A 13109-nucleotide genomic window follows, 5' to 3' on the forward strand; every position below is an offset into this window, starting at 1 on the left:
AACAGAAAATAAGTAAAGTGGACTTAGCAAGGATTAGTTCTGCACGAATCAGCTCTTTTGTTCTAAATAAACTTACGCCAGAGATCACTATGAATTCAACTATTGAAGTTTTGAATTTTTTATTCTTTTACATACTTTTTTTGTTTATCTATTTTATACAAAAGAAAACCAGTAAAAATTAATTATACAAATATAACCGTATAAATTATAACATTAAATATGCTACACATAGTTGGCTCATAATTAGTAGAATTGAACTTTTCATAATTCAAATTTAGTTTATTTACTTAATAAATTCATTTTGTAAATCAAATTCAGCTCATTTGATTTATGAATTAACTTCAATAAATCAATATATTTTTTAAAGTATGCCTCAAAAACCCTTTAGAAAAGAGACCCGAATTATGAAAAAAGAATATAAAAAAAGTGTTTTTTTAAAGCACTGCAAGCATAACCATTTCAACACTATTATCTTCTATTACAAATTTGAAGGTGCAGTAGAAGAAAGAAAATGAGATAATGACACGTCTTCTTTTAGTTGGTTGAGTAAAATTAGAGGGAAAAAGAAAAATTAATCTTTGGGAAAGAAACTCAAAATTGTCTTTCTTCCTCTTTCCACTTGGATTTAATTTGCAATTCTTTCTGGCTTCCCTCATCTTTGGTCTGAATCAAACAGAAGGTGTAAGTTGCATCCGTGGAAGTGAAGGTCTTCCTAGGAGGTCGAGTCTGAGCATCATATGCCACTGCTCTTGCGAGGTGGTTGGTTTGGTTATTCATAATTTGCTGGGGCGAGACTAGATTTCGACTTTTGTTGTTGTTTGTAGTTGTCTCTTGACTAATGCAGTATAGACACCGTCCTTGCTAAGAAGCTCATCATGGGTGCCACTCTCAACTATTTGGCCATCAGATATAACTGCAACGGTGTTAGCAGTTTTAACAGTTGATAACCTATGAGCAATGACTAGAACTGTTCTTCCTTTCATGAGAGACTCCATGGCATCCTGTTACAAATCATCACCATTAGCATATTTTGCAAGAGAAAAAACAAGTTTATGTGAGCATGAAAGTGGAAAAAGAATCGAAAACTCACCTGCACTAGGTATTCACTTTCAGCATCTAGGGCACTAGTAGCTTCATCCAAGAGGAGAATTTTTGGGTTCATAAGAAGGGCTCTAGCAATTGCTATTCTCTGTTTCTGCCCACCGGAAAGCCTTACCCCACGCTCTCCAACAAAGGTCTGATATTTCTCTGGGAATTTTGATATAAATTCATGTGCATTGGCCATTTTCTGCATTCAAATTCATACCAACAATGAGCAAATGAGTAGAGGGAAAGAGGTGTCTTATTGCAGAAAGAAGATAGAAAATATTACAGAAGCATTCTCTAAATCAACAGGGTCCACTTTGCCATCAAATCCATAAGCTATGTTCTCCTCTATGGAACAGTTGAAGAGTGTAGGCTCCTGACTCACTATACTGATCTGCAAAGACATGAGCAAACAGCATTAATTTAAGTTATCCAAATCACAAAGAAATGTAAGTTTTGAGGAGTCCAATTTCTTGTTACCATTGGCGTATTACATTAAACCTGTAATACGCCACTCAAGCACCAAACTATACATTTTCAGTATCAAACTCAATTGCAAGGCAATCAGACAGCACAGTAAAAAATGTAGCTGTAGTAAGTCACAACATGATAGGTACAAGGCATGAATTAATAAATAGCTTTTCATCTCGACTTCTTATTAAGTCAATATACCAGGATTTTATCTTATACTCATCAATGCATAATACTGTAAGACATCACGTTCCTAAAACTTAAAAACACGAGACTGCAAGTCTACAACACTAAATTGGGTAAATCATTGTCAGTAGTGTATGAATGTCTTACATAAAGTTAATATTTACTGAAATATACGTGTGATATTCATCTGCTAAATATTATAAGTTTGTTGTATTCTGTAAAATGTACTTTTGATATTCATTTGCTAAAATGTTAAGATTTATTGTGTCCTACGCTCAAACAGATGCTGCAGTGCTAACCTAAAAATCTATGGCCTGTGTTTGACAGTAAATATAAATAATAAAATAAATTTGTATTATTTAAATTCAAACACTTGATTGTATCGAAAAATAAATAAAGAAATAAACTTAAAATCTGAAATTAAAAAAACAAAAAAAAACTGTGGTCAAGTTACCTTTCTGTGTAAATGCTTGTGTGATATTTCTACCAAAGGAACCCCATTCAGTAGAATCTTTCCCTTGGTTGGGTCGTAAAATCTTTCAATTAAGTTCGCAATTGTACTCTGCACAAAATAAGAAACAAATTAATGCGCATGATGTTTTTTCTCTTTCACTTCACCTTGTTAACCTTTCTACGGCTCTTCAACCCAAGCTCATTAAATAAGAACCTTTTAGAATGATTTAACTCCAAAAATAAACAGCAAGAAAGGGAAAACTATGTGTACTATACCTTTCCACCACCACTTGGACCAACAAGAGCAACCTTTGATCCAGGATGCAGTTTCAACGTAATGCCCTAAGATGAACAGTGTAGTATAATTTGATTCATTATTTACCGGATTCCAGAACATTTGCAATGCCCGAACATAAAACTAAAGGGACGTTGTTACCTTGAGCACTGGATGATTAGGGCGTGATGGATAGGCAAACCACACATCATCTAGTTCTACTTCCCCATCTTGATCACTACAATAAAAGGCATTCAGTGCCACTTCTCATTCAAAGGAATAAAAGTTTAAGCTGAAAGTGTTAGGCATTGATGTAATGAGAGGGTTAGAAAGAAATTTAGAGATAAAAGTAGTAAAATGGGTAGTTGTAAAGGGGGTGGGCGGGGCGCTGGGAGACTTTCTAGAAAAGCCTGTATATTCTTATCTTGTGGTGGGATGTTGGGGGATTCTTTTGTATGGATAGTCTTTTGAGTTTGGGACGGGAAATACCCTGTGTGAAAGGAAAGCAATTTTCCTTTGAAAGCTTTGGCTTATACGGCTAATAGTGAATAATTCAGTTAGAGTTTTTCTTAGTTTTTTTCAGTCTTCTTTTTCTTCTCACAGTTTTTGGGTTTCTAACAATTTGGTCCAGCCTGCCGCATTCAAGAAGAGGAAATCATGGAAAAGAGAATAGCTGCTTTGGAGAAATTGGCCAGCGAACATGGAAGGGTGATTTTGGAGATGCAAGATACTTCCAAGAAATTAAAGAATTACTGTGTCATTCAAGAAGAGAGAAAGAAGTTCTCAAAGAAGCGAGAACTCCATTAACGGGGAAGGAGAGGAGAAAGAAACGGTGCTCGGTGAGAATTTTGACAAAGAAGAGGAAGAAGTACATAAGCATTGGATGATAAGGATGGAATTACCCACCTTTGAAGGGAACGATCCAATGGGGTAGACAGCAAGGGCTGAAAATGTTTTCGAAATTCAGGAAATTGCTCCAAAAGAGAAGTTGCGTCCAGCCATTATAAGGATGGAAGGAAATGCAGGCTAGTGGGCTAAAATCTGGCAACAAAATCTTGGGAAGATCTTGCAACAACTCAACTAAGGATAGTTGGAGGCACTAGGAGAAGCATGTTATTTGAGAGTTTGGCAGCAGTGACCCAGACAGGGAGTGTGAAAATTTTATTTGAGTTTGGCAGCACTAACACAGACTGGGAGTGGGAAAATTTTCATCCAAGATTTCAAGATATTGGTGTCGCAAGTAAATCCAACTCCAAAAGATCGCATATGTGGACACGACTGACCACTCATTGCTCTCCATCAAGTTGATGCATTGGATGAAATTCTAAATCCAATCGGGGTTGATGCTGCAGTTTCTGCTGGTGGGAGAAGAGCTATTAGTCATTCGGTTTCGGTTTGCACCACCAAGATTGAGACCCCTAGTAGTATTTCATTACAAAAAACATATAGAAAAAGGAGGGTGGCTAGATTGTGGGAGAATGGCTTGTACGAGATGAGTTTGATTGACATTAAAGACATTGGATTTGTCAAGATTGTTGATGATGGTGTTTTTCAAGAAATGAGTAATGTTTTGCACCGAGTAGAAGACTTGCGAAATACTGAAAAAGGATCTAGTATGCAGATAGATTTGATGGTGGGTTCCGAAAATACTCTAAAGTTCAAAGAGAAAAACATTGAATATGTGAAGGCCAATCATATGATTCTAGAGTTTAACCACTTTTTTATAGGGAATACAGGAGTTTTAATGAGTTTAACCACTTTTTTTATAGGGAATACAGGAGTTGAATGTATAATGACGGAACTGTAAAATCATGTAGTAAAAGATTAAAAAAAGTAAGCTCCTTCATCTGTACATCCTAGACCAAGTTCAAGGATTGTAAAATACATAATTGGTGAAATGATAGACAAATTCTCAATGAGTAGCATAATAGATTGACAACTATACACACTCTATACTATTTGGTGAAATTCATGAGTGACCCCACTCAATGACAAGGGTCCTGCCTCCTATTTAGTGGGTACCACATTAATTTCACCCTACTGTACAAAGTGTGTTGTCTTGTGTTGCTAGAATTTCTCAAAGTTATATTTTAGGAATTATATGAAACTGACCCCAGTGGACATTTACTTCCTGGCTCGGGCATGGATGAGGTACGATCCAAAAGTTGAAATACCCTTCTGCTAGCACCTGCAGCTTTCATAACTACTGTATACAATCCTGACAGACCAGATATAGAAGAACCCACTGCAATAAGGCAAAGGAGCTGAGTCAATATCAATACAACAGAGGTAGTTCAAATACAACAGTTAAAATATCACTGAAATAGATCAATAGAATAAACAAGAAGAATCTTAACCAACTAATAGAAAATATCCATGGATCATGCATACTTTCAATGTGAATGTTTTCCAGGTTTCATTGTAATGTAAATGGGAGAAATAGAAAAAAGAACTTACCTGAGAGACTATAAAGAATGAAAGATGTAAGATCACCAGAGGACATGTAACCCCTGATTGTCAAATTAGCTCCATATATAACAACTACAATAACTGAAAGTGTAGATGCAGCATTAAGGCCTCCAGAAAAGAGTCCAACAACTTTCTGCATTGCCAAAGAGATACATATAAGATTAAATGTTGTAAAGGTAAACAAAAGAAGTTACACGATGTATCAAAATATAATTGGCTAACTCACAGCTTGTTTAAGTCCAAGATTAAGTGTTTCATTAACTTTCTCTGAGTAGCGCGTTATTTCAAAATCTTCTTGGGCAAATGATCTTACTGTTCTTATTGCACCAAAGGATTCCTGTGCAACACAGATGAAATTAATATAAGTTAAACTATCTTTTCCTATGATATCTTTTTGGTGAAAAAGGCGTACCTCCGCAATTGATGAAGCTAATGCAGCAGCAGCTTGAGTTTTATGAGAAAGTTCACGCAGGTAACGGCCAAACTTGCGAACAGCAACGGAAAGAACAGGTACAACAGCCAAAGCCAACACTGCAAGAGTTGATGAAAAAGAGAGAAGTTAGGATAATGGATAAGAAAACCCGGGTGAACCAGTTTGGCCACAAAACCAGTGAAGTGGCTCAGTTTTCAATCTAGAAAAATTGAAAGATCAGACATTTAGAGAACCACTAAAACCAGTGGCAAAAAACCAGTTTGGACAAGTTTTTTTATTTATTATTTATTTACTTCTTTTATCCTTTATTCAACCAACGATATGTTTTTGAGACCAATAATAATAAATGAAATAAGGTCCACTCTCGCTAAATGTGGTTAACTATTATTTATTATTTTTCTGTCTACGCAGGATTAACAATATGGTCCTTTTATGCTAATGTTATATTTTCTCTGATTTTATTTGTTATCATTTTATGTTAATTCATTGCTTAATTAATTGTACGACATTGAAATATTTAATTAACTATCACTGGTTTGACTATAGTTAAATCATGAATGAACCAAGCTGCCACCAATTCAATGACCGGTTTTTTTTGTAAACATTGATTAGGATATATATAATTGCGTGTTTGCATTTCTTCAATGTTGAATAACTCACACGTTAACTTCCATGACGTTGCAAACATGAAGCTCAAACCAATAAATGCAGTTGAAAAGTTTCTCAGGGCCTCAGAAAGATTGGTAGTCGCAGCATTCTTTATGATCTGTGTATCTTCAGATAGCCTACTTAAAAGTTCTCCGGTTCGAGTAACATCAAAGAAAGCTATCTCCTGAGAACTCATTATACATAATAAACAAGCCTGCTCAGTGCTCAGAGAAAGTAAAGAGATGCAAAGCAAGAGTCATTACTGTTTTACCTGGTTTACAAGGTGACTGAACAAATTCTTTCTCAGCCGTGCAACAACCCTTTCACTGGCAGTATAAAAAAGCCAGGCTCGAAGTGCAGTGCAAATTGATCTGGAAAACCATGAAAACACAGTGATAAGTTAAAAATTATGTCTATGATAAATTAAAAAGTACTTATTAAATATATTAGATTATTAAAAATCTTACATAAATATTTTATTTTCTCTTTTATCTTCAGTTACTTTATCATTGATCTTTATTTGTGTTTTGGGTTTAATTCATATTTTTTTTATTATAAAAACAATATGTTATGCATATTTTCTATACAAGGGAGATTAATTCCATACAAATTTTTCACTGTATTCAATAGTACTCAAGCGAGGATCATACCCAAAGACAACGATAAGAAAGATTTCTAGTATGGTGCTCTTAACAGCATCCAAAGCTTCATCTCTCTCCTCCGGAGTCCGGAGATCCCCAGAGACAATGTCAATTATCTTCCCACCAAATTTTTGCTGCGGCAAGAATATTTCCATGTTCATTAGAAAGCAGGTAGAAACTTATATTCAGCAATGGTGACAGAAAATAACATAAATACACGCTGACAGAATATTTAGTATCTCTGTATGTGAGATGGAACGGAAAAGGGAGGTATTAAAAGAAGCATACAACTAAGATACTTGATGTGGCTGCAATCAGAAGAGCCACAGTACCGATCACCAGCTTTCCAGCCTCAGGTTTTGCCTGCAATCAATTTCAAACGAACAAAAGAAGAAGCTTTAATAATCAAACTAACATGACAGCAATTCATTCAAAGAAACATTGGCCACTTACGAGTGAAAACACTCGACAGAATCCCACATTCGCCGCCTGTAATGTACACGCATTAAGTTAGCAAATGCAAATGTTAACATGATGCTAATGCTATGAGATGTCACAGAGAGAATTAAATTATGCGTGGACAGTAATTACCGGCACTGCGTCACCGTGTTCAAGGTCTGAGACTTGATCTTCCGAGCCACCATCCCTCTTTCCTCGTCCCTATATCATTTCAAAAATTAATGGAACCACATCGATAAATGCAGTCGCAGAAATATGTCCACTTTCGCAAATTTTTACATTGACTGTACCCAATCCATAACCATACAATTCACGAAAGAAAAATGCATGACCATACCAAGAATTGGGAACGTAATTAATAGTTTCAGGGAGCAATAGTGACTGGGTAAAACCTAAGCCAGTATAGCATGCACGAGTTCCTCACAGTGTGGAATCGTTACAAATCCATGACCTCTCGTGTAAACTTTAATCTCATTCATGCCTCAAAATGAAAGAAAAAACAAAATAAAATCCGAAAAATGACAAAAAACAGTAAAGACTTGAACTCTGTCTTCACTGAACACAGTTTCCACAACACAACTTAACAGAAAGTGATATGTACAGAGAAGAACGAGTTTAAACACCAACAAAAAAGTTTTAAAAAAAGTTTTAATTCAATTAAAAGAGTACAATAGGATTTGTTATCATTATCATCATCATCATCATCAGGAAGCAGTGAATTACATTGAATAAGCGTGTGTTTCTGAATTGATGACAGAAATAGCAACGAATGACAGTGTTGTAGTAGAGAAGAAGGAGCAATTGAAGAAAAGCGAAGAAAAACTGTGGAGAGGAAGAGAAATTGACTTACGCCACGCTGGGATTCCAAGAGAGGAGCTCGTTCACTTCTTAATCCGTTCATTTTCAATCTCTCAATTAATGCTTCTTCTCTCACTTCCACTCTTCTATATAGATACTGATACAACGACACCCAAACGTTACCTCTGTTCTTTCTCACCATAAAAAATAAAATAAAATAAAATTAAATTGTGTTAGTTGGGAGTTAGTCAACATGCACTCTCTATCCTTCCAAAATAATTTTTCACATATTTTCTTTTCCGAGACTATTTTCCCTCATTGCCCAAGGACATTGGCTAGGGTTAGGCATGCAAAGAGTGTGCGTCTGTGTCCATTTATTTCAACTTATTAAATTATTTAAAAATTCTATAAATATTATTCCTCCAATTTAACATTTTAAAAAAGAACAAATCAATAAATTCACATTATGAAAATTAGTCAGAGATGCTCAAATAAAAAAATTATGTAGTTGTGTAAACATTGTTTGTGTCATTTTCTAATTTAAATTAAAGTCTTATTTTCATAATCTGTTTAATAAAAAAATTTGTTAAATAATTATACAATTTACCAATACCAGTAGACGACTTTGATATGAGAAAGTTCAATTGTCATGTCCGCAAAAACAGAGAAGGTGCCATCTGAACTGAATATTTTTTCAATAAACGAAATATTATTTTAAAAAAGTCATTCACGAGGCCTGAAGTTCCTATGACTGACAAGGTAATTTAATTTAATTAAATATATAACTAAAATTAAAGATATAATAATTAAAAATAATTATTTAATTTAAAGAATATTAAATTTAAATTAATAGTCATTTAAAAAAATAAAATTATTTTAATTTAAAAGAATAAGAAAAGTATATATTATATTAGCCAATTCCAATGAGAAAAAAAGTATTTGTCTTTTTATATTTTATATAGGTATAAAAAGTATTAGTCTTTTTCTGTGATGACGTACCTAGTGATGTACATGGAGATAATATAGGTCCTTTTTGTTTGTTTCGTGTGTTGTTTTTTTCTAATTCATTACAATTTTTCTTAAAGAAATAAAATGGGAGTGAGGAGAACGATAGGTTCATTCCGTGAATGTGGTTCTGTTTTGCTTACTCAACGCACGTGTTTTGACGTGGATAAAGCAGAAAAAAATTCTTTAAATATTATTCAGACTAAAAGAATTATTTGACAAAATAAAAAAAATTGGAGTTTATTTAATTTTTTTAGGACAATAGGGGTAATCTCATTGCTTGTGTAGTTATCCTTCAAGTTATTTTAATTTTCTTTAACACATTAATATTTTTTTTAGTAATTATTCAAAAATATCAAAATATATTTATATAATGAAAACACATATATTACACATATGTGTTCTTTTTTCTTATGATAAAAATAATAATAAAATGATAATTATAAAAATAAAAATAAATACTTTTTTTTAATTTTATTGCAAATAGTTTTTTATTTATTTTGTAGGTAATATTTTATTAGAGATGGTTATTTTAGTTTAAAAGAAGATTAAATTAAAAAAATGGTTAAATCTTAAAGAAATGTCACTTAAATGATAAAATTGGTAAATAGTTACTTAATAAAGGATAAATTTAGAAAAATACAAAAAATATAATTACAAAATTAATAAATAATTTTTCTATAAACGGTTTTTATTTATTTTGTAGGTAATTATTTAATTAAAAATTTGTATAAAGTTTAAAATTTTAATTTAAAAGAAAATATTTAAAAGATAAAATAAATATATATATATATATATATATATATATATATATATATATATATATATATATATATATATATATATACACTAAAAATTATGAATCCTGCCTTATAAAGCTATGTATGTATAATAATAATAATAACAAATGATATTTTTAACTTATTTTCAAAATTTTAAGATTATATATAAATGAGACGGTGACACGTTTTTATATTTATTTAACATATAATATAAAAATAAAATAGTTATAAATATAAAAAAAATTGTATTTTTTCAAATAAAAAATAAAAATAAAAAATGATAATACTAAATAGATGTGAAAAATTTTATGTGTGAAAGCATATAAAAAATGCTTTCAAAAAGTTTATATCACACACCATGCGCATTAAATTGTTGTTATTTTATGTGTCATTGTACGTGGAATACACGTAACCTTCAAAAGTGGCTTTATCTAAAAGAAAATAATGTAAAAGAGAAATTCAAATTCTGCAAAAAGTAATATTGAAATTGTCCTATTCTGTGCCAAACAATTAAGAACTTAGTGACAAAATAATAACTATATAATCATTATGATGTTACTATTTTGAATTTTTATTGTGGTATTTCAAAGCTCAAACGGGTCATGGAGAATTCAATGGGGCCACCATGAATCCTGACTTTTACCTTAGGCACCTCTATGATTTCTTTCTGCACCTCTTCATTATCACATAATCATGAAAAGACCTTTAAAAAAATGATTAAGAATGTATGAAAAGTTTCCTGATCACATATTTTATAGATATTACGACAAAATAAATATTTAAAATGTAATTCAAAAATAATTTTTAACATTTTAAATTTTTTTATAATAAAGTTTATTCATTTTGAACAAATATTCCATAATAGACCATAAACTATTTTGAATATATATCATACCAGCTTTTATTATGGGATTATATATATGCCATTGTTATTTTTTTTCTCTTCACTTTTCTCCCTCCCATCTAAATCAACAATAACATTAAAAATGATGTATTTCTAAAGAAAATTTGTCATTCTTATTTGTTTTTGTACTATCCCATATATCATCATAACAAGCATTTTCAGAAAAAAATAATAATAATAAGATTGGCACTAGCCTCTGTGGAATTTTGCATGGGAAAAATATTTTAAACATGAATAAAAATATCTTGATTGAATATAAATATTGAGTATAATTTGATATTTGGACATGAAATGTATTCCCAACGGGTCCGTCTTTGCAGCAACGAGTTGGAGGTTATGGAAGTTCAAGAACGCTTATGACTGTCATTGAAGACAACGTTTGTATAGTATTAGCCAATTTGAATGATGTTGTCATATCCAACACAGCAACATGGACCAAAGTAATTTGAGAAGCTTTTAATTAATAAACTAGAGAAGCTACTCGAACTAGCTTGTAACTCATCCAAAAAATTTCACTAAAATTTCTTTTTTTTAATATATTTCTTTAGTATCCTTAAAGACAAATAATTAATAGAATATTTTTTATATTTGTTAGGTTACATACTAAATTTTGATGTAGTTCAAATAAAAAAAATTATTTGATATTGCACTAATGCTTCTTTGTTAAAAATTATAAGAAAGTAAGATTGTAAAAAAGAAGTCAATATGTAACCGAAATTTAGAAAGAGAAATAAGAAAACTTAAATTTCTAAAATTAAAGAATAAACAAAATATAAATCTGATCCATGCTAGTAGACCTATTCAGTTAATTAATTGTTTATATACGACTTTTAAAATAATAAATAAAATTTTAAATTTTAAATAGAAATGTGTGTCTACTTAGTGTTTATTTATATATTTATTAAAAAGATTTGAGTTAAATATGTTTTTCATCCCTTAAGTATCACTGATTTTTTGTTTTAGTAGTCCCTACTCAAAACTTTAATGGTTTTTAGTTCTCATAGTATTGAAACATGTAATATTAGTCCTTGAAAATGGACGTAATGATTGACACGTGTGTGGGTGATTGAAATCAAATTACGAAAGTTGGGTTCTTCTTCGTTATCTCAGCTTTCGTGCCCACCCAAACCCTAAATCCCCAATACTTATATTCACACGCAGAAGAGCAAAACAATACGTATCATCTTACTTCCTCAACAAGACGAACTCCAACCTTCAACTGAGATGACGAAGAAGAACCCAGCTTTGCCCCCAACTGAGATGACGAAGAAGAACCCAACTTTCGTAATTTGATTTCAATCACCCACACACATACCAATCACTTAATCTCATTCCACAAATTAAACAAGCAACGTGACAGATACTTAAGGCGGAAGCTGGTAGAAGACGTGGCCTAGCCGTTTGCCAGATTAACAAAAAGTTGACGCCGTCCATTTTTAAGGACTAATATTACATGTTTCAATACTATGAAGACTAAAAGTCATCCAAGTTCTCAGTAGGGACTAAAAAAAAAATCAGTGATACTTAAGGGATGAAAAACATATTTAACCCAAAAGATTTAGAGGCTAAAAGAAATAAATAATAAGTATTTTTAAATTTATAATTGAGTTTTGAATTAGTTTTTTTTTTGTGTTTATTAAAATATATTTAGAAGTTGAGGAAATAAATAATAAATATTTTTAAGTTTATAATTAATTTTTGAATATAATCAATGTTAAAAATGATTTATAGGTTTAAAAGTCCATGTATCTATAAAAAAATATAAATAGTATATTTTTTAAAAATACAAATAATATATCATGTACAAAAATATAGAATAGATTTCTTAAAAATATAAATGATGTTTACAAAAATAAGTAGATTAATTAAAAATATAAATTAATGCGTGAACAAACTAGTTTAATTTGTATTGTGGACACACTCATCTAATCTAATATGTATGGTTAGACTCGTCAAATTAACACATGGACAAACTTGTTAATAAACATTGTAAAACTTGTGTAATCAATGGATAGAGTCATCTAATATGTATTAATAGACTCATATGACCTGTATGAACAGACTCATCTAATGTATATTACTAGACTTGTCTAATTAGTATATGGATAAACTCGTTTAATGTGTTAAAAGACTCATTTGATCAGTGTATGGATATGCTCGTCTGATGTGTATTATTGAACTTATACAACAAATGTATGAAATGACTCATCTAATGTTTTTTATTATACTTGTCTAATTAGTGTATGGATAAACTTATCTAATGTATATTATTATACTATCTAATGATTTTCATTATACTTATTTATTCCATGTATGAAAAAATGTCTAATATATATTATTAAAATTATTTAATCAACATATGAATGATTTGTTTAATATAGACTCGTCTAATCAAAATACTGATTAATATTTTACATAAAAAATATTAAAAAAATAAAAATACTTACATTACAATTTATTATGAAAAATATCGTGGTCCCGATAGTATAATAATTTAATG

The 13109-nt window shown here is 31.0% G+C and overlaps 1 protein-coding gene across 1 annotated transcript; it reads right to left on the reverse strand.

The window, feature by feature from the left end:
• Nucleotides 1-418: 418 nt before the first annotated feature.
• LOC108320153 (ABC transporter B family member 25) lies at nt 419-8130 on the reverse strand. The gene is made up of 17 exons (XM_017551498.2): nt 7971-8130; nt 7253-7321; nt 7115-7150; nt 6950-7024; nt 6671-6795; nt 6292-6391; nt 6033-6204; nt 5352-5470; nt 5166-5276; nt 4928-5072; nt 4583-4715; nt 2633-2708; nt 2473-2538; nt 2198-2305; nt 1373-1480; nt 1091-1288; nt 419-1001 (listed from the first exon to the last, which is right to left on the reverse strand). Exons 1-17 carry the CDS (start codon nt 8118-8120, stop codon nt 795-797), a joined length of 1998 nt encoding a protein of 665 aa, XP_017406987.1. The 5' UTR covers nt 8121-8130; the 3' UTR covers nt 419-794.
• Between the last annotated feature and the right edge of the window lie 4979 nt (nt 8131-13109).

The sequence above is a fragment of the Vigna angularis genome, chromosome 1 (assembly GCF_016808095.1).
Source record: "Vigna angularis cultivar LongXiaoDou No.4 chromosome 1, ASM1680809v1, whole genome shotgun sequence".
Taxonomy (NCBI): Eukaryota; Viridiplantae; Streptophyta; class Magnoliopsida; order Fabales; family Fabaceae; genus Vigna; species Vigna angularis.